This window comes from Cervus canadensis, chromosome 2 (assembly GCF_019320065.1).
Source record: "Cervus canadensis isolate Bull #8, Minnesota chromosome 2, ASM1932006v1, whole genome shotgun sequence".
Lineage (NCBI taxonomy): Eukaryota > Metazoa > Chordata > Mammalia > Artiodactyla > Cervidae > Cervus > Cervus canadensis.
The window spans coordinates 1,585,768-1,608,390 of NC_057387.1; the positions used below are offsets into that span (position 1 = coordinate 1,585,768).

Genomic DNA, 22,623 nt, shown 5'->3' on the forward strand with positions numbered 1-22,623 from the left:
CCTTGGCAAGCTAGTCTCTCTTTGCCTTCATTTGTACATCTGTAAAATGGGCACAAAATAGTATTTATTTCATAGGGATATTGTGAAGTTTTTTTTTTTTTGGCTTCTTTTTGCAGCCTGTGAGATCTTAGTTCCTCAACCAGGGATCAAACCCATGCCCCTTGCATTGGGAGTGTGGAGTTAGGGAAGTCCTATTGTGAAGTTTAAATAAAAGTACATATAAAATACTGAGACCGAGTGCCTGGTAGAATGATTAGCTGTTGTCTGAGCTGGTTCCTTAAGAATAAGTAGGCTAAGCGTGGAGAAAGCTTAGGAACTGTGCCTGCAGGAAGGATGGGAGATACCACTGAAGAGAAGCTGAGATGAGAGATGATGTAGGGCCTGCGTATCGGACTAGGGAGGCTGGCCCCTGCCCTGTAGGATGTGGGGACCCGACTCACAGCTCTCCTGTGAAAGATTCCTCTGCTTGTTAGAAGCCAGAGAGTCTATCATGTCATCTTCTGTGGGTCAATTGAAACCCGTTTCTGACTTTTAAAATATTTTGAAACAATCCACAGTAGGCAATCTGGGGAGCAGAGTTCCTCAACCTTCTACATCTAAAGAGAGAATTCTCAACATTAGAGATTGTTTCCTTTAATTTCGATCAGCGGGAATAAGCCAGCATTAAAAGGACAGGGAATCTGGAATCAACAAATGAGGATTTGAGTTCTGGCTTCCTCTGTCACTCCTGGCCTCTCAGACTGTTAGTATCTTCATCTGCAAGATTGGGATGATCATTATACAGCCTTCCCCAAAGACTGTGGAGAGGGTAAGAGGCAATCACGTATGTGATACCTCTGAACTTCCTTGTAAACTCTGTCAGTCAGCTGAGTTTCATGCACTGAAGGAGTAGGAATCTGCATAGTAAGGAAGGCGGGAGAAGTGATTCTAGGGGCGGGAGCACTTTAGGGGAGGATGTTCTGAAGGGTGGGCTTCCCAGGTGGTTCAGTGATAAAAGAACCCACCTGCCGATGCAAGAGACACAGGAGACCCAGGTTTGATCCCTGGGTCAGGAAGATCCCCTGGAGGAGGAAGTGGCAGCCTACTCCAGCATTCTTGCCTGGAGAATCCCATGGACAGAGGAGGCGGGCGGGTTGCAGCTCATGGGGTCACACGAGTTGGACACGGCTGGCACAGTGCGCACACACACTCCCACATGCTTTCTGAAGGGTGGGCGTGGACGTTGCTCCCAGCAGCCGGGCTTGTTGAAGGCAGTTTGAGCTTGTTGACAAACCATGGGATCAGGGAGATGGTGGGATAGGGGGCAGAAAAGTCAAACCTTGCCAATTTGACATCAGTGTCTCTTACTGACCTGGGCTGCTCTGGAGGGAAACTGCTCCCTAGCTGCAGCAGAGGCAATGTGGAAACCCTACTGTCCTATGTGTTCCCCTTCTTGACCACGAGGTGTCATTGCAGAAGAAACATTCATTTTGGTCAGACTTCAAGAACTATTGGGTCTTTTCCAGAGGAAAAGGGACTCGGGAGCTCCAAACCAGAATCCAAACAGGTCTTGTGGCAATGTGTGTGCACTGGTTAATCCAAGAGTAGCTTCTAATGTCCATTGTTTGTTTTGAGAAACGGGAAGGAAAGTGCTGACTCTGGCCTAGGCTGCCACATGTTCCCTACCCTAAACAAGGCCAGGAGCTCCAAGCTGGGCTCTGAGAAGTGGGAAGAGCCTGGCAAGAGCCTGGGGCTTTCCACCTTGATCTGTCTGAAATGTGCTGGGTACATTCAACACACAGATTGAGTTTCATGTTCTAAAATAGTGGGACTCTGTTAAGAGCCATACACGCCTGAAACATGTCCAGGTTCATAGAGTATTTCTCAGAATAGCTTTGCGTTCCTTCAAGATGCCTCTTAAAAATATAAAAACCCAATTGGCTTAGAAAATGGGGCCATTAATACCATAACCCCGTGTTAGAGGTGTCCGGTGATGTCAGCACGTCAGAAACTCTAACTCATGCTGAACTTGCTTTGGTCATAAACCCTTTCTTAGTATCATATGTTACTATCACATGTAAACAGTGTTCCAGAAAAATTGCCAAGGTATGAAATTCTAGGATAGAAGGAATAGCATGTTATAGAGAATGAGTAACCAGAGACTATCATGCTGAGTTTCAGGGGATGAAGCTGGAGAAAGTATATATGAAAGGATTGGAAGAAAATAATCTCAAATCAAAGTGCTATTATTTCCAGCTGGTGAGATTATGAACGATTTTTATTTTGTTCTCTGCTCTTCATAGAGGCCTCCTCTGACCCTTCAGATGAGATTAAGATCTGATAGGGCTCCCATTATGAACTCTAATCACTATGTAATCACCATTGCTTTATGTCTGTTCTCCCTTATATACACCAAAGGATAGGGACCCTCTTCATCCTGCTTTGAACTGATGTGATGAGCATAGCAAGATTTTCTAGATTAGACTAAATGGAAGTAATAATTTTATGTCATACATTATTGTATGTTATGTACATATTATTGCAATGAGCATAATGTAAAATATGTATAAGTTTTTATAATGAGCTTCCATTGCTTGTATAATATATCTTTTTCTTTCTTTTAAAAAAAATTTTATTTTATATTGGAGTATAGTTGATTTAAAATGTGTTAGTTTCAGAATGATTCAGTTATACATATACATATATCTATTCTTTTTCAGGTTCTTTTCCCATTTAAGTTACTGTGCTATACTGTAGGTTTTTGTTGACTATCTTATATATAGTAGTGTGTATATGCTAATCTCAGCCTCCTAATTTATCCCTTTCCCTGCATTTCCCCTTTGGCAACCATGTTTGTTTTCTAAATCTGTGAGTCTGTTTTGTTTTGTAAATAAGCTCCCCTCATATCATTTTATTAGATTCCACGCATAAGTGGGCTTCCCTTGTGGCTCAGACAGTAAAGCGTCTGCCTAAAATGTGGGAGACCCGATTTCAATCCCTAGGTCGGGAAGATCCCCTGGAGAAGGAAGTGGCAACCCACTCCAGTACTCTTGTCTGGGAAATGCCATGGACGGAGGAGCCTGGTAGGCTACAGTCCATCAGGTCGCAAAGAGTCAGACTTCACTTTCACTTTCTTTCACATATAAGTGATATCACATGATATCTGTCTTTCTCTGATTTATTTCACTTAGTAAGATAATCTCTAAATCCATCTGTGTGGCCACAAATGGCATTATTTCATTCTGTTTTATGGCTGAGCAATTGTATATATGGCATCTGGTCCCATCACCTCATGGGAAATAGATGGGGAAACAGTGGAAACAGTGTTAGACTTTATTTTTTAGGGCTCCAAAATCACTGCAGATGGTGACTGCAGCCATGAAATTAAAAGACGCTTACTCCTTGGAAGGAAAGCTATGACCGACCTAGATAGCATATTAAAAAGCAGAGACATTACTTTGCCAACAAAGGTCTGTCTAGTCAAGGCTATGGTTTTTCCAGAGGTCATGTATGGATGTGAGAGTTGGACTGTGAGGAAAGCTGAGCGCCGAAGAATTGATGCTTCTGAACTGTGGTGTTGAAGAAGACTCTTGAGAGTCCCTTGGACTGCAAGGAGATCCAACCAGTCCATCCTAAAGGAGATCAGTCCTGGGTGTTCATTGGAAGGACTGATGCTGAAACTCCAATACTTTGGCCACCTCATGTGAAGAGTTGACTCGTTGGAAAAGACCCTGATGCTGGGAGGGATTGGGGGCAGGAGGAGAAGGGGACGACAGAGGATGAGATGGCTGGATGGCATCATTGACTCGATGGGCATGAGTTTGAGCAAACTTTGGGAGTTTGTGATGGACAGGGAGGCCTGGTGTGCTGCGATTCATGGGGTTGCAAAGAGTCGGACACGACTGAGCGACTGAACTAATTGTATACAGGTACCACTTCTTCATCCATTCGTCTGTTGATGGACATTTAGGCTGTTTTCATGTCTTGGCTGTTGCACATAGTGCGCATAAACACTGGGGTGCATGTATCTCTTTGAAGTATGGCGTTCCCTAGATGTATGCCCAGGAGTGGCATTGCTGGATCATATTGTAGCTCTGTTCTTGAACAGTATTCTGTACTGTTCTCGATAGTGGTTGTACCAATTTACATTCCCACCAATACTGTAGGAGGGTTCCCTTTTTTCCACAACCTCTCAAGCATTTATTGTTTGTAGGATTATTGATGATGACCATTCTGGCCAGATGAGGTGATACCTCTTTGTAGTTTTAATTTGCCTTCCTCTAATAGTTACTGATGTTGAGCATCTTTGAGTTAATGATGTGCTTTTTGGCCATCTGTACGTCTTCTTTAGAGAACTGTTTATTTAGATTTTCTGCACATTTTTTGATTGCATTGTTTGTTATTTTGATATTGAGCTACATGAGCTGTTTATATATTTTGGCAAATAATCCCTTGTTGGTCATGTTGTCCGCAAATATTTTCTCCCATCCTGTGTGTTGTTTTTTCATTTTGTTTATGGTCTCCTTTGCTGTGCAAAGGATTTTAAGTTTAATTAGATCCCATTTTTTAATTTTTATTACTCTATGAGGTGGCTCCAAAAATTGTTACGATGTATGTCATTAAGCGTTCTGCCTATGTTTTTCTCTAAAAGTTGTATACTGCCTGGTCTTATATTGAGATCTTTCATCCACTTTAAGTTTGTTTTTGTGTGTGGTGTTAGTACGTGCGTGCTAAGTCACTTCAGTCGTGTCCAACTCTTTGCAACCCTGTGGGGACTGTAGCCCACCAGGCTCTTCTGTCCATGGGATTCTCCAGGCAAGAATACTGGAGTGGGTTGCCATGCCCGCCTCCAGGGGATCTTCCTGACCCAGGGATCGAACCTGCATCTCCTGCGGCTCCTGCATTGCAGGCGGGTTCTTTACCACTGAGCCACCAGGGAAGCCAGGTGTGTGGTGTTGAGAATGTTCTAACTTCGTTCTTCACATGCAGCTGTCCAGGTACCCCAGCACTGCTGATTGAAGAAATCATCTTTTATCCATTGTATTGATATTAATCGTGCCTCCTTTGTTGTAGATGAATTGGCCAAACATGTGTAGGTTTATTTCTGGGCTTTCTCTCCTGTTCCATTGACTTATATTTCTGTTTTTGTGCCAGAACCACACTGATTTGATTATTGTAATTTGTTGTATAGTCTGAAGTCAGGGAACCTGACTCCTCCAGCTCTGCACTTTTTTTCCCCCTCAAGATTTCTTTTGCTATTATAAGTCTTTTGTTTCCATACAAATTTAAAAACTTTTTGTTTTAACTCAGCAAAAAAATGCCATTGGCTTGGATAGTGTAGTCATTTTGATAGTATTGGTTTCTTCAATCCAGGACCAGGGTGTATCTTTCCATCTGTGTCATCTTTGATATCTTTCATCAGTGTCTCATAGTTGTCAGAGTACAGGTTTTTTGTCTCCTTAGGTAGGTTTTTCCTAAGTATTTTATACTTTTTGATGTGATGGTAAATGGAATTGTTTCCTTAATTTCTCCTTCTCATCTTTCATTGTTAGTGCATAGAAGTGTATTTCTGTGTATTAATTTTGCATCTGGCAACTTTACCAAATTCTTTGATGCTATCTAGTCATTTTCTGGTCTCACGTCTTTTCCAATTTGGATTCCTTTTTTTTTTTCTTCTCTGATTGCTATGACTAGGACTTCTAAAACTATGTTTGAACAAAGGACATCCTTGTCCTATTTCTGATCTTGGGGAAATGCTTTCAGCTTTTTCATCACTGAGTATAATGTTAGCTGTGGGTTTGTCACACATGGCCTTTATCTTGTTGAGGTAGTTTCCATCCGTCCTACTTTCTGGAGTTCTTTTTAATCATACATAGGTGTTGAATTTTGTCAAAAGCTTTCTATTTTTTCTTTTCTGCATCTATTGAGATGATCATATACTTTTTATTCTTCAATTTGTTAGCACATTATATCACACTAACTTGGTTAATTTGCAGGTATTGAAAAAGCCCTGCATCCATGGGATAAACCCCACTGGATCATGGTATATGATCCTTTTAATGTATTGTTGGATTTGTTTGAGTAGTATTTTGTTGAGGATTTTTGCATCTATATTCATCAGTGATATTGGCCTGTAATTTTCTTTTTTGTAGTATCCTTGTCTTGTTTTGATATCAAGGTGGTGATGGCCTCAAAGAAGGAGTTTGAGAGTGTTCCTTCCTCTGTAATTTTTGCAAGAGTTTCAGAAGGATAGGTGTTAAGTCTTTTCTATATATAAGTGCCAAGTACTAATGGATTGCATAACTGGAACTCTGGTTAACTCTTCTCTAAATGTTAGGTAGATTAGCCTATGAAGCCATCTGGTTCTGGATTTTTATTAGTTGGGAGGTTTTAAATCACAGTTTCAATTTCAGTTCTTGTGATTAGTTCATATTTTGTATTCTTCTAAGTTCAGTCTTGGGAGATTATACCTTTCTAAAATTTGGCCATTTCTTCCAGATTGTCCATTTTATTGGTGTATGGTTGCTTGTAGTAGTCCCTTATGATCCTTTATATTTCTGTGGTGTCCATTGTAACTTTTCCTTTTTCATTTCCAAGTTTATTGATTTGAGTCCTCTCCCTTTTTTTCTTGATGAATCTGGCTAAACATTTATCAATTTTTTTTATCTTCTTAAAGAACCGGCTTTTAGTTTCATTGATATTTTCTATTGTTTTCTTTGTCTCTATTTCATTTCTTTCTGCTCTGATCTTTATGATTTCTTTCCTTCTGATAACTTTGGGTTTTGTCTGTTCTTCTTTCTCTAATTGTTTTAGGTGTAAGTTTAGGTTGTTTATTGGAGATTTTTCTTGTTTTCTGAGGTAAGATTGTATTGCTATAAACTTTCCTCTTAGAACTACTTTTGTTGCATCCCATAGGTTTTGAATCATTACTTTTATATTTTCATTTTCCTGTGGGTATTTAAAAACTTTTATTTGATTTCTTCAGTGATTTATTTGTTGTTTAGTAGCATATTATTTAGCCTCCACGTGTTTGTGTTTTTCAGTATTTGTTTTCTTGTAGTTGATTTCTAATATTTTAGCATTGTAGTCAGAAAAGATGCTTGATATATTTTCAATTTTCTTAAATTTATCAAGACTTGCTTTGTGGCCTAGCATGTGATTTATCCTGAAGAATGTGTACTTAAGAAGAATGTATATTCTGCTGCTTTTGGATGAAATACTCTATAAATATCAGTTAAGTCTATCTGGTTTAATGTTTCATTTAATGTCTGTGTTTCTTTATTAATTTTCTTTTTTAAAAAAATCCTTTTGGTCACATCACACAGCATGTGGGATCTTAGTTTCCTGACCAGGGACCAAATCTGTGCCCCCTGCATTGGAAGTGTGGAGTCTTAACCACTGGACCACCAAGGAAGTCTGTCCTTATTCATTTTCTGTCTGTATGATCTGTCCAATGATGTAAGTGGGAGTTAAAGTTCCCACTATTATTGTGTTACTGTCGATTTCTCTTTTTAGGTCAGTTATCATTTGTTTTATATATTGAGGTGTTCCTATGTTGGGTGCATATATAGTTATAATTGTTATATCTTCTTCTTGGATTAATCCTTTGATCATTGCATAATGTCCTTCTTTGTCTCTTATAACAGCCTTTATTTTGAAGTCTACTTTGTCTGATATGAGTCCTGCTACTTCAGATTTTGATTTCCATTTTCATAGAATACCCTTTTTCATACCCTCACTTTCAATTTGTGTGGGTCCCTGGATCTGAAGTGGGTTTCTTCTAGACAGTGTATATATTGAGTCTTGTTTTTGTATCCATTCAGTCAGTCTATATCCCTTGGTTGGAACATTTAATCTATTTATATTTAAGGTAATTATTGATATGTATTTTCTTATTCCCATTTTGTTAATTGTTTTGGGTTTGCTTTTGTAGGGTTTTTTCCCTCCTTTTTCTTCTGTTTTCTTGCAATTTGATGACAAACTTTAGTGTTATGTTTAGATTCCCTTTTCTTTTTTGTATGTGTATCTATTGTTTATTTTTGGTTTGCAGTTAGCATGAGGTTTCGAAATAACAGTCTATATATATGCAAGATTGTTTTGAGTTCTGGTCTTTTGATTTCAAATTATATTCCTTATGCTGCATTTGTTCTCTCCTCTTCTCATGATTGCTGGTTACTATATCATATTTGTGTGTGGATAATTTCTTACCTTTACTGTTTATTTGCCTTTACTGATAAGCTTTCCCATTTGTAATTTTCTTGTACCTTTTTCTTTTCCACCTAGAGAAATTCCTTTAGGATTTGTTGTAAAGCTGGTTTGGTTGTACTGAATTGTCTTAGCTTTTGCTGGTCTGTAAAACTTTTGATTTCTCCATTGATTCTGAGCAAGAGCTTTATTGGGTAGAGTATTCTTGGTTGTAAGTTTGCTTCCCCTCCCCTTTTTGTCTTTTAGCCACAACATGCAACATGCAGGATCTTAGTTCCCTGACCAGGAATCAAGCCCATGCCCCTGTATTTGGAGCATGGAGTCTTAAATACTGGACTACAAAACAAGTACTGATTTTTCCCTTTTATCACTTTATATTGTGCCACTCTCTTCTGGCATGCTGAGTTTCTCTTGAAAAATAAGCTGATAACTTTATGGGAATTCCCTTGTGTGTTATTTTTTGCTTTTTCCTGTTGCTTTTAACACTTTTTCTTGGTCTTTAATTTTTGTCAATTTGGTGAATATGTGTTCTTGACATGGTCTTCATTGAGTTTATCATACATAGGACTCTCTGTACTTCCTGGACTTGGGTCAGGTTTCCTTCCCCATGTTAGGGAGTTTTCAGCTTTTGTCTCTTCCAATATTTTCTCAGGGCCCTTCTCCCTCTCTCTTTTCCTCCTGGGACCCCCACAATGTGAACACCGGTGTGTTTAGCGTTGCCCCATAAGTGCTCATTTCTTCTCGCTCTTTTTCTTTATTGTGGTGTGCCACAGTGACTTTCAGCACTCTGCCTTCAAGCTCCCTCACCTGTTGTTCTACCTCATTCACACTATTAATTCCTTCCAGTTTACTTTTCATTTCAGTTACTATATTGTTCAGCTGTTTGTTCTTTATATCTTTTAGCTCTTTGTTTCACCATTTTTGTATCTTCCCCATCTGTGCTTTCATTCTTTTTCTGAGGCCTTGGGTCATCTTTACTATTATTATTCTGGATTCTTTTTTGGGTAGATTTCCTATCTCCACCGTGCTTAATCTTCTTAAGGGGTTTTATCTTGTTTCTTCATCTGGAACACATGCTTCTGGCCGTCACATTTTGTCTAACTTTCTGATCTCCATTTCACAAGCTGCAGGTCTGTAGTTTCTCTTGCTTCTGGTGTCTGCTCCCTTGTTTGTGAGGTTCTCCTAGAGGCTTATGCAAGCTTCCTGGTGGGAGGGACTGGTGCCTGCCCATTGGTGGGTGGAGCTGGGTCTTACCCCTCTGGTGGGCAGAACCATGTAGGTTCTGTGTTTAGAGTTGGTTGTGGGGTCAGGAAGACCTTAGGCAGCCTCTCTGCTGATGGGTGGGGCTGTGTTCCTGCCCTGTCTGTTGTTTGGCCTGAGGCATCCCAGCACTAGAGCTGTTGGGTGGGGCCAGGTCAAAATGGCAGCCTCCAGGAGAGCTCACACCATAGAGTACACCCCCATACCTCTGCCTCCAGTGTTTTTGTCTCCACGGTGGCCACAGCCACCCCCTGCCTTCCCTGGAGATGCTACAAAACCAGCAAATACTTCTGTCTCAGGCTCCTATGAAGTCACTGCTTTTTCCCTGGGTCCCAGTGCACATAAAACCTTGTGTGCACCCTGCAACTCAACAGAGTTGGGTTTCTGTTTTGCAGAGTTCTGTGGAGTTTCTGTGATCAAGCCCTATTGGCCTTCAAAACCAAGTGCTCTGAGGAGTCCCTCACTCAGTGCCAGACCCCCAGGCTGGGCAGCCTGATGTGAGGCTCAGAATTCTCACTTCTGTGAGAGAACCTCTGTGATATAATTATTTACCAGCTTGTGGGTTGCCCATCTGGTGGGTATAGGATTTGATTGGGCGTATTGTGAATGTGCCCTTCCTACCATCTTATTGTGGCTTCCTCTTTGTCTTTGGATGTAGAGTATCTTTCTTGGTGGGTTCTAGTCTTTTTTGTCAGTGGTTGTTTCAGCAGTTAGATATGATTTTGGTATTTTTGTGGGAGGAGTTGAGCTCAAGTCCTTCTACTCTGCCATCCTGTCTCCAACCAGAAGCCAAAGTTCTTTAATAACCATAGATGTGAACATGTGGGTAATCCTTTGGGTGTGTCTTCTCAGACAAATTCACATAAAATATATGTCTGTACTTGGTATTTCCACAGGCACAGCAGCCTAAGATTGGTTTGTTGGTCACCCCATCAAATGTGGAATCTTGTTCACAAAGTTTCTTGGTCAGAGAGGCCTCATTTTGAAAATAAATGATGTGTTTCTATATGATGCTAGCCTTTAAAACCACAGCCTGTTCCTGCAGCCATTCCTGCAAGTGGCAGTGTCCAGAACACCAAGATTCATGTTCTCTTCCATGGGGTGTTTTCTGAGACCACAATGGGGCAATTACTCATAAACTGTGCTTCTTCATCTATGATATGGGAGGTCCTGGCATGGTCTTTCTACTTATCACCCTCTCTGTTCTCTTTTCTGTATTTTTTTTTTTTTTAAAGAAAGTTGTCAACTGTTCTTGGGAATTCTAGACCTAAAAATGAATTTTTGTTACTGTTTTGTCATTTCTTATTTTTGTGACCTTGGGGAAGTCACTTAATTTCTCCAAGCCTCCAGTTACCTCTAGGGCATTGGAGATTGAAATAATTGTTCCATCCACAATACAAGATTGTTGGAAAAATCATATTTGAGGAAGTATAGTGAGTAGCACATTCAGGCAAGAATAATTCACACTGAGACACAATCTTGCAACAGAGTAGAGCTGGGCAGGGAAAGAACTGGCCACCAGGGGAACTAGTAAGAGGTAAAGCTGGATTACTGTGAATGGAGGTTTGTGACACTGCACAAGAGACAGGGATCAAGACCATCCCCAAGAAAAAGAAATGCAAAAAAGCAAAATGGCTGACTGAACAGGTCTTACAAATAGCTGTGAAAAGAAGAGAAGCCAAAAGCAAAGAAGAAAAGGAAAGATATACCCATTGGAATGCAGAGTTCCAAAGAATAGCAAGGAGAGATAAGAAAACCTTCCTCAGTGATCAGTGCAAAGAAATAGAGGAAATCAATAGGATGAGAAAGACTAGTGATCTCCTCAAGAAAATTAGAGATACCAAGGGAACAATTCATGCAAAAATGGGCAAAATAAAGGACAGAAATGATATGGACCTAACAGAAGCAGAAGATATTAAGAAGAGGTGGCAAGAATACACAGAAGAACTGTGCAGAAAAGATCTTCACGACCCAGATAATCACGATGGTGTGATCAATCACCTAGAGCCAGACATCCTGGAATGTAAAGTCAAGTGGGCCTTAAGAAGCATCACTACGAACAGTTAGTGGAGGTGATGGAATTCCAATTGAGCTATTTCAGATCCTAAAAGATGATGCTCTGAAAGTACTACACTCAATATGTCAGAAAATTTGGAAAACTCAGCAGTGACCACAGGACTGGAAAAGGTCAGTTTTCATTTCAATCCCAAAGAAAGACAATGCCAAAGAATGCACAAACTACCACACAATTGCATTCATCCCATTCACTAGTAAAGTAATGTTCAAAATTCTCCAAGCCAGGCTTCAACAGTACGTGAACTGTGAACTTCCAGATGTTCAAGCTGCCTTTTAGAAAAGGCAGAGGAACCAGAGATCAAATTGCCAACATGCGCTGGATCATCCAAAAAGGAAGAGAGTTCCAGAAAAACATCTGCTTTATTGACTATGCCAAAGCCTTTGATTGTGTGGATCACAATAAACTGTGGAAAATTCTGAAAGAGATGGGAATACCAGCCCACCTGACCTGCCTCTTGACAAATCTGTGTGCAGGTCAGGAAGCAACAGTTAGAACTGGGCATGGAACAACAGACTGGTTCTAACTGTTCTATATTGTCAAGGCTGTATATTGTCACCTTGCTTATTTAATGTATGTATGCAGAGTACATCATGAGAAACACTGGGCTGGAGGAAGCACAAGCTGGAATCAAGATTGTCGGGAGAAATATCAATAACCTCAGATATGCAGATGACACCACCCTTTATGGCAGAAAGTGAAGATGAACTAAAGAGCCTCTTGATGAAAGTGAAAGAGGAGAGTGAAAAAGATGGCTTAAAGCTCAACATTCAGAAAACTAAGATCATGGCATCCGGTCTCATCACTTCATGGCAGATAGATGTGGAAACAGTGGCAGACTTTCTATTTTTGGGCTCCAAAATCACTGCAGATGGTGGCTGCAGCCATGAAATTAAAAGACGCTTACTCCTTGGAAGTAAAGTTATGACCAACCTAGACAGCATATTAAATAGCCCAGACATTACTTTGCCAACAACGGTCCATCTAGTCAAGGCTATGGTTTTTCCAGTAGTTATGTATGGATGTGAGAGTTGGACTATAAAGAAAACTGAGCACTGAAGCATCAGTTGATGCTTTTGGACTGTGGTGTTGGAGAAGACTTTTGTGAGTCCCTTGGACTGCAAGCAGATCCAACCAGTCCATCCTAAAGGAGATCAGTCCTGGGTGTTCATTGGAAGATCTGATGTTGAAACTGAAACTCCAATACTTTGGCCACCTGATGTGAAGAGTTGACTCATTTGAAAAGACCCTGATGTTCAGAAAGGTTGAAGGCAGGAGGAGAAGGAGATGACAGAGGATGAGATGGTTGGATGGAATCACCAACTCAATGGACATGAATATGAGTAAACTCCAGGAGTTGGTGATGGACAGGGAGGCCTTGTGTGCTACAGTCCATGGGGTCACAAAAAGTTGGACACGACTGAGCGATTGAACTGAATGGAACTGAAAGCTATATTGTCAAGGCCAGATCTGTAACAACACGTCCATGTTAAGAAACTTGGACTTATTATTGAAGATGAGGGACTGTCTCTGAAATGTCACTCAGATCTTATTTGCAATTTAGAATATTTCCTTCGGAGGGAGTGACAGCAGGGGAGGCTGGCTCTGCAGCAAATTAGAGGACAAAGGTCACTAACTCTTCTCTCATGTTAGTGGTTATGGCAGAGCGTCAGTGAGGATGTGTGTGTGTGTGTGTGTGTGTGTGTGTGTGTGTGCTGAATTGCTTCAGTTGTGTCCAACTGTTGGAGACCTCATGGACTGTAGCCTGCCAGGCTTCTCTGTCCATGGAATTCTCCAGGCAAGAATACTGGAGTGGGTTGCCAGAGTGGGTTGCTCTCCTCCAGGGGATCTTCCCGACCCAGGGATTGAATCCGCATCTCTTATGTCTGCTGCAGTGGCAGGGGGTTTCTTCACCACTAGCACCACCAGGAAAGCCCATCATTGAGGATGGGATATATAAATTTGTCCAAACATTTATGTTTTATGCTTTAGCTTTCCCTTTCAAGGTGAAGACATTTGTAGGATCATAGATTTAGTAGAACGTCTTCTCATGAGGACATCTAGGCCATCGCCCTGAATTTGGGAGGATCAGATACTTTCCCTCCCACTTCCAGATGAAGTAACTACAGCTCACAGAAGTTAAATGGCTTACTTAAGTGGTGGAAAAGAAAGAGGAAGAGTCTAGACTGAGTGCCTGCCTCCTCCCTATCCCACCACACATATACATACATACACAACATACAAATACCATATACACTCACACACATACCACTCATGGTAGAGAAATATAGAAGCCAGAGTCCTTGAGGTTCTAAAGCCTGCTTTCACATGAGTCTAAGCTGAGGAATTCTGTTTCTGAAGATCATAAAAGTTGTTATAACCATATAATCTAATTATAAAACATTTCTATGTAATATACAATGCATATTATGTTTCCTAAGCATTTTCAGTTCAATTGCTCAGTCGTGTCCTACTCTTTGTGACCCCATGAACCGCAACACACCAGGCCTCCCTGTCTATCACCAACTCCTGGAGTTTACCCAAACCCATGTCCATCAAGTCGATGGACATCCAGCCATCTCATCCTCCATCATCTCCTTCTCCTCCTGCCCCCAGTCTTTCCCAGCATCAGGGTCTTTTCCAATGAGTCAGCTCTTTGCACCAGGTAGCCAAAGTATTGGAGTTTCAGCTTCAACATCAGACCTTCCAATGAACACCCAGGACTGATCTCCTTTAGGATGGACTGGTTGGATCTGCTTGCAGTCCAAGGGACTCACAAAAGTCTTCTCCAACACCACAGTTCAAAAGCATCAATTCTTCGGCACTCAGCTTTCTTTATAGTCCAACTCTCACATCCATACATGACCACTGGAAAAACCATAGCCTTGATTAGGCGGACCTTTGCTGGCAGAGTAATGTCTGGAATTTTTAATAGGCTGTCTAGGTTGGTCATAACTTTACTTCCAAGGAGTAAGTGTCTTTTAATTTCATGGCTGCAGTCACCATCTGCAGTGATTTTGGAGCCCAGAAAAATAAAGTCAGCCACTGTTTCCACTGTTTCCCCATCTATCTGCCATGAAGTGATGGGACCGGATGCCATGATCTTAGTTTTCTGAATGTTGAGCTTTAAGCCATCTTTTCCACTCTCCTCTTTCACTTTCATCAAGAGGCTCTTTAGTTCATCTTCACTTTCTGCCATAAAGTGTGGTGTCATCTGCATATCTGAAGTTATTGATATTTCTCCTGGCAATCTTGATTCCAGCTTGTGCTTCCTCTAGCCCAGTGTTTCTCATGATGTACTCTGCATATAAGTTAAATAAGCAGGGTGACAATATACAGCCTTGACATACTCCTTTTCCTATTTTCCTAAGCATTTACATCAGGCATTTGATTGTGGGCTTATATTCATTTGTAGTTTATTTCATGTTCACAATTACCCTATTGTGAAGGCACTATTATTATTTTATTTATAAATAAACAGATTTAATGAAGCTAAGTTCCTTGCCCAAAGTCACAAAATTAATGTGGCTTCAAACACACGGTTCCTGCCTGAATTCTAAACACTTCAGAATGGTGCAGTCCACCTGGTTTAATCGTTCTGCAGCCCTAGAGGAGGATATTTTGTCCACATTACAGATGAGACTCAAACATGTTCAGTGGCAATGCTTTTATATACATAAGAGTTCAGAAGCCCACATTCCTTCCTAGCTGTTTCTATTCTACTATGATGGACTGTCTCCTCAGCCCGACTCTTCTTGCATCCCAGTCACAGGACAGACCTTCTCTCTGAAGAACATCTCCACAGAAATGTCGGGTTACTACATCTGCATCTCCAGCAATGAGGTGGGGACCGAGTCCTGCAACATCACTGTGGCTGTCAGACCTCGTAAGAGCAGTTTGGGATGGAGGGAGAGAGGGAGGGTGAAGGCCAGAAGGTGACTGGCTGGGGATCCAAAGAGTCAGCTGACTGGGAGGTGAGCCGGGCAGCCTCTTTGGGGTCTCCCATTGGCAGGGTGGCTGAGGTGATGACCAGATGCTCCTGTCCCAGGCTCCCCTCATCTGGAGACTAGCCCAGTTCCCTTTGTTGTTTGGAAATAGCACCTAAGATTGGCTTCTAGAGACCTTAGTCCTACCCTTAGGGTTGCTCTGTGGGCCTGGGGGAAGTGCCCAGACCTGGCTTCCACAGAGTCATTCCCCATCATTCGGGGAGGGACACCCTGACCTGCTTGGAAATGAGCTAGAGTAGGAGCTGGCATGACACCTGAGGGCTCTTTTGGAGCCTGAGTAGCTCGGATCTGTTGGCCATCTGGTGTTTTCTACACTTGCATCCTGAAAAGCATCCTCCAGCCTTGTCTGGTCATGCCCAGGAGGCCGTGCTGCTGGGCACTGCCCCTTGGGCTGGGAAGGCAGGCTCCACTCAGAGCCTGGGAGGACCACCTCTCACATCGGGGACACTGGCTACTGTCGTTCCGCATCCCTGGCATGCGCACCCTGCATCTTGTGTTATGGGCTCGAGTTGGGAACTGCGGTTAGGGCTCACAGGACTTGCGGCTCTGTCTCTCCCAGCCTCCATGAACGTGGCTCTGTATGCGGGCATCGCTGGGGGCGTGGCTGCGGCTCTCGTCATCTTCGGCATCATCCTCTACTGCTGCTGCTGCCGGGACACCGGCAAGGCTGAGGACACCGACGTCGCACGGCCGTGAGTGTCGGGGGCAGCCTGTTGGCAAGGGTGTAAGCACGTTAGGAAGATGTGCCCCAGCTCCTCACAGCCTCTTCCTCTCATAGCACCTCAGGGGGCAGCTGTTAACAATAAAAACAACTTTTATCCATCCCATTTTATAGTTGAGAAAAGAGTAAATGATTCACCCAAATCATAAAGTGGCATTGCTATCTGGGACATGACTCCAGGGCCCATGGTTCTCCAGTCTCTAATCCCAGGGTAGAGTTTCCTGTGGGTGTCCAGGGCCAGGTGTGGGGGCAAGCCTCTCTCACAGGCTGGTCTCTCCTCATAGCAAGCACTAGACCCGGCTCCCTCAGTCCTGAGTGGGTGAGTGTGAACCCTTCCCCTCTGTCCTCAATGCCTGCAGGAACCGGGCGGCCTACCGGGAGCCACCAGAGCAGCTGACAGAGATTTCCAGAAGACAGGAAGAGGAGGGAGAGGATGACTACAGGCATGAAGACAGGAGGGACGCTGGCCGAGAGACCCTTGACCAGGCTGGCCGATGATCCAGGCCTGCTGCAGGCTGGGGTCAGTGGGAGGATTAAGGGGTCATCCCCCTGCCTCAAGGCCTCTCCTCTCCTTTCCAAACCTGACTTTTCTGACCCTTTGCCCCAGTTATTGAGGGATGCTTCATTCCCCATGTTGGCTGCTGGAGGACTTGTCTTGGCCTAGCCAAGGGGACGTCACTTCTGACTGACCTGCCAAGTGCCCTCCCCTTTGAAGTGACCCTCCTATTACAGCTCAGGGCCCTTCACCCTGGACTAGGCAGCAGCCTCCACTTCCCCATGGCACTCCTGCTCCCCAGAGGTGATACTAGCCTCAGGAGGGCAGAAGTTGCCCTCCCCACTGTGTGCCCAGCATCCAGGGGAACAGCACCTGGCAGAGGTTTTGCATGCAATACATTTTTGTTGAATGAATGAAAGAATAAATGAGTACACAAAGACTTCATTTATCCAACTTTGGTGTGAACTCCTTGCTTTGGATCCATGTTGGCCTGACTTCAAACTCCCTCTCCAGCTGCATCTCCCACAACTTTTCTGAACATTCCAGATGCTCCCTGCAAGGGCCACCTCAACTCCCACTGCGCACTCCCTCATGAGGCTTTGCTTTCTCCATTTGGCTGGGAATGCCCATGAAACTCCCATCTCTGTCTATCAAATCCTACCTGTCCCTCCAGGCCCGTCTCAAATCCAAGGGAACTCTATAACCCCATCCTAATCTCACACACAGATGGGGGCAATCTTGTTACTTTGTCCCACACCCATCACAGGCCACATGGCACAATTGTCTGAGTGTCTCTCCCTCTGTGTATAGTCCTGCCTCCTGGAGCAGGGCCTGGGCCTCAACCCCCTGCTTTTCCTGGAGCCCTCACAGTCTCAGCCCTTCTAGCAGGCTCAGTCCAGCTAAATTTAGGAAACTGCTTTCGTAGATTGGACCTTCCCCTCCCTGGTCCCCGAGACACAAAGATGACTCCCACCCAAACCCACTTGCTAATTTCATGAATGAAGGAAGAGATGATTTAAATGAACACATACTCATGTGAGTACATACACTGGAGTTAGTTTGCAGCTGGTCCTGTGGTCATAGTGATTCTTCTTAAGGCCAGAGTAACTGACATGCCCATCTCTGCTTCCTGATACCTAATCCCTGCACTGCCCGGTCTGTTCCTATCTTGGCTGGGCTGCCAGATCTGCTTTGCTGGCTGGCTGTCTAGTTGCCCCTCCCATAGCCTCTCACCTGTTGGTCGTTTACTTCTCTTCCCAAGAGCTCGGCAGTGTCCTGGCTGCTTGGGTCTTGTGATCCAGGAGCTAGTTTCACTCAAATGCAATTTACCAGTAAGTAAACATTATCATTTCTTTTTTCTCTGAATGATCAGAAAAGCAAATCTGTAAATCTGTTGTCCTTTAGGTTCATAGCATTAGTCCTTCCAATGAATATTCAGGACTGCTTTCCTTTAGGTTTGACTGGCTTGATCTCCTTGCAGTCCAAGGGAATTTAAAATATATTTTTTATGTATTTTTATATAAATATATTTTTATGTGTTTTGTTAAATTCTTTGGTTCATTCAAAATGCTGTCAGTAATAATAAAATTGTCAGTGGAAATTCTTATTTCTTTTTTAAAGTGGGTTTTATTCACATCTAGGTAGAGATTATGTCGTTCATTGTCGTGTGTCAGCCTGCTGTGGGCCTCTCTTGGGCTTTCTGGGAGAGGTGAGGTGAGGTGAGGGAGTCGAGGAGAGAACTGGGTCAGAGCCTGTGGGTCCCATTGCTTGTAGACATACTAGGGTCAGGCAATGATTGCTGGGGACAGGACAGAGCCCTGCCTGATTATGGAGGAATATTCCAGGTGCCTGCAACATCAGAAAGAACACATGGACCTGGGATTCGGTGCATACACTCTAAGGAAGGTGGTGGAGAGGCTCTGGCCAGATATACCCCAAAGAGCGCCACTCCTGAGAGAGGGAAGAAAGCAGACCCCCATTCCAACTGTCAGAAATCTGGTGATTCTTCCTCCTCCCCAAGCATTCAGCTCTGTCACCCTCTCCCACCACACATTCAAAGTCCTCTTGACCTATGTACCCCTGTCTTGCACCTGTTCCACAGTACTGTCATTACCATGGTCTGTGTCTGCCTAGGCCTGTGAGGTTCGTGAGAATAGGAACTGATCTTACTCATGGCCTGGCACATATTCACACAAAACTTGATGCATTTTTGTTGAATGAATAATATTTTTTTGTCACCGTGTCCTGTTCAAGGCCATTTCCTTGTCCTCTAGATACTTTGGGTGTCTCCCAGCCCTCCTGGTGCAAAGTTTTACACACATGATCTTGAAAGTGGTGGAAAGGAGGTGGCCACCTCCCCCAGCCCTGACCTGGCTGACCTCTCTGCCCCTGGAAGGGCTCTGAAAGTTCACCCGCCTTAGCTCCAGGCTTGCGTAAGAAAACGAGGGAGATTGGAACCCACCACATTCCTTCAGCAATTAATATTTTGTGAGCTCCTGCTATGTTTACACATTGAGAAACCTGTATGCAGGTCAAGAAGCAACAGTTAGAACCAGGCATGGCACAATGGACTGGTTCCAAATTGGGAAAGGTGTACTTCAAGGCTGTATTATTGTCACCCTATTTAATTTATATGCAGAGTACATCAGTGACATGCCAGGCTGGATGAAGCACAAGCTGAAATCAAGATTGCCAGGAGAAATATCAATAACCTCAGATATGCAGATGACATCACCCTTATGGCAGAAAGCGAAGAACTAAAAAGCCTCTTGATGAAGGTGAAAGAGGAGAGTGAAAAAATTGAAACTCAACATTAAAAAAACTAAGATCATGGCATCTGGTGCCATCACTTCATGTCAAATAGATGAGGAAACAGCAGAAACAGGGACAGACTTTATTTTCGTGGGCTCCAAAATCACTGCAGATGATGACAGCAGTGAAATTACATGAAATTCACATGCAGCCATGAAATTAAAAGATGCTTGCTCCTTGGAAGAAAAGCTATGACCAACATAGACACCATATTAAAAAGCAGAGACACTACTTTGTCTAGTCAAAGCTATGGTTTCTCCAGTAGTCATGTATGAATGTGAGAGTTGGACCATAAAGAATGCTGAGTGCTGAAGAATTGATGCTTTCGAATTGTCATGTTGGAGAAGACTCTTGAGAGTCCCTTGGACTGCAAGGAGATCAAACCAGTCAATCCTAAAGGAAATCAGTCCTGAATATTCATTGGAAGGACTAATGCTGTGAAGCTAAAGCTCCAATACTTTGGCCACCTGATGCAAAGAACTGACTCACTAGAAAAGACCCTAATGCTGGGAAAGATTGAAGGCAGGAGGAGAAGGGAACCACAGAGTATGAGACAGTTGGATGGAATCACCGACTCAATGGACATGAGTTTGAGCAAGCACCGGGAGATGGGCAGGGAAACCAGGCATGCTGCAGTCCATGGGGTTGCAAAGAGCTGGACATGACTGAGTGACTGATTAGCAACAACAATGTGCCAAACACAGTACTGGATATAGAGCTCACTATGACATCATTACTGAGGAGGTGCTATGATCCTCCTGATGGAAGTGACAGGCGGGAGCGTGGTCATGTGAGATGGAGAAGATGCCATGAGAATGCAGTACAGGGGCCTGAGTTACTCAGCCAGAGGGCTTTGGGAAAGCTTCAAAGAGGTGACCTGTAGGTTGCATCTTGAAGGAAAACAAGGAATTTTCAAAGTGAAAAAGGGGGTGGTGCTGAATCTTCTGTCCTCCATTTCAGGTCTCTTTTACTTTGGTCTTAAATTACTTTATGAGTTGATAAGACTACTCTACTGCTGTATTTATTTCAAGCCATAAACTCAATGACAATCAGATTATCTTCGGTTCCCTTACAGTCACCATTAGCCCAGCAGTACAGCCTCCTTCCCAATTCAGGTTTCCAGCTGATGGTTCATAGCCTTACCGTGTTTGACAAAAGAGGCCAAGAAAAAGAAAGAAGAAAAGAAGAAAAGAGACCCATGTTTGAGGGAAGATTGTTTGCTAGACACTCATTAGGCACTTGAGACAGTTTTTCAAGTAATCCTCACTTGGACTTTCAAATATTAATGCATATTTTTTTCTCTTTATCTGCTTTTATTTATTTATTTTTTAAATTTATTTATTTTAATTGGAGGCTAATTACTTTACAATATTGTAGTGGTTTTTGCCATACATTGACATGAATCAGCCATGGATGTACATGTGTTCTGTACATGTGCCTGTTTCACATATGATATATGTGTCAATGCTATTCTCTCAAATCATCCTACCCTTGCCTTCTCCCACAGAGTCCAAAAGACTGTTCTATACATCTGTGTCTCTTATGCTGTCTCATATATAGGGTCATCATTACCATCTTTCTAAATTCCATATATATGCGTTAGTATACTGTATTGGTGTTTTTCCTTCTGACTTACTTCACCCTATATAATAGGCTCCAGTTTTGTCCACCTCATTAGAATGGATTCAAATGTATTCTTTTTTTTTTTTTTAATTAATTAATTTATTTTTTTCAGTGGGTTTTGTCATACATTGACATGAATCAGCAATAGATTTACACGTATTCCCCATCCCGATCCCCCCTCCCCCTTCCCTCTCCACCCGATTCCTCTGGGTCTTCCCAGTGCACCAGGTTCGAGCACTTGTCTCATGCATCCCACCTGGGCTGGTGACCTGTTTCACCATAGATAATATACATGCTGTTCTTTCGCAACATCCCACCCTCACCTTCTTCCACAGAGTTCAAAAGTCTGTTCTGTACTTCTGTGTCTCTTTTTCTGTTTTGCATATAGGGTTGTCGTTACCATCTTTCTAAATTCCATATATATGTGTTAGTATGCTGTAATGTTCTTTATCTTTCTGGCTTACTTCACTCTGTATAATGGGCTCCAGTTTCATCCATCTCATTAGAACTGGTTCAAATGAATTCTTTTTAACGGCTGAGTAATATTCCATGGTGTATATGTACCACAGCTTCCTTATCCATTCATCTGCTGATGGGCATCTAGGTTGCTTCCATGTCCTGGCTATTATAAACAGTGCTGCGATGAACATTGGGGTGCACGTGTCTCTTTCAGATCTGGTTTCCTCAGTGTTGTATGCCCAGAAGTGGGATTGCTGGGTCATATGGCAGTTCTATTTCCAGTTTTTTAAGAAATCTCCACACTGTTTTCCATAGCGGCTGTACTAGTTTGCATTCCACCAACAGTGTAAGAGGGTTCCCTTTTCTCCACACCCTCTCCAGCATTTATTGCTTGTAGACTTTTGGATAGCAGCCACCCTGACTGGTGTGTAATGGTACCCTCATTGTGGGTTTGAATTTGCATTTCTCTGATAATGAGTGATGTTGAGCATCTTTTCATGTGTTTGTTAGCCAATCTGTATGTCTTTTTGAGAAATGTTTCTGTTTAGTTCTCTGGCCCATTTTTTGATTGGGTTCATTTATTTTTCTGGAATTGAAGTTCAAGAGTTGCTTTGTAATATTTTTGAGATTAATCCTTTGTCTGTTTCTTCATTTGCTATTATTTTCTCCCAATCTAAGGGCTCTCTTTTCACCTTACTTATAGTTTCATTTGTAGTGCAAAAGCTTTTAAGTTTCATTAGGTCCCATTTGTTTAGTTTTGCTTTTATTTCCAATATTCTAGGAGGTGGGTCATAGAGGATCTTGCTGTGATTTATGTCGGAGAGTGTTTTGCCTATGTTCTCCTCTAGGAGTTTTATAGTTTCTGGTCTTACATTTAGATCTTTAATCCATTTTGAGTTTATTTTTGTGTATGGTGTTAGAAAGTGTTCTAGTTTCATTCTTTACAAGTGGTTGACCAGTTTTCCCAGCACCACTTGTTAAAGAGGTT

General features: G+C 42.6%; 1 protein-coding gene across 2 annotated transcripts in view; it reads left to right on the top strand.

Annotated features, from left to right (window-relative positions):
- The window catches only part of GPA33 (glycoprotein A33), a 50,516-nt gene extending 33,321 nt beyond the window's left edge, over positions 1-17,195 (top strand). For both annotated transcript variants that reach the window (XM_043446058.1, XM_043446051.1), the window contains exons 5-7: positions 15,285-15,404; positions 16,085-16,217; positions 16,606-17,195. In XM_043446058.1, coding sequence (XP_043301993.1) covers positions 15,285-15,404; positions 16,085-16,217; positions 16,606-16,744 — 392 coding nt within the window. In that variant the 3' untranslated portion in view covers positions 16,745-17,195. The remainder of the gene's footprint in view (positions 1-15,284; positions 15,405-16,084; positions 16,218-16,605) is intronic.
- Positions 17,196-22,623: the final 5,428 nt, after the last annotated feature.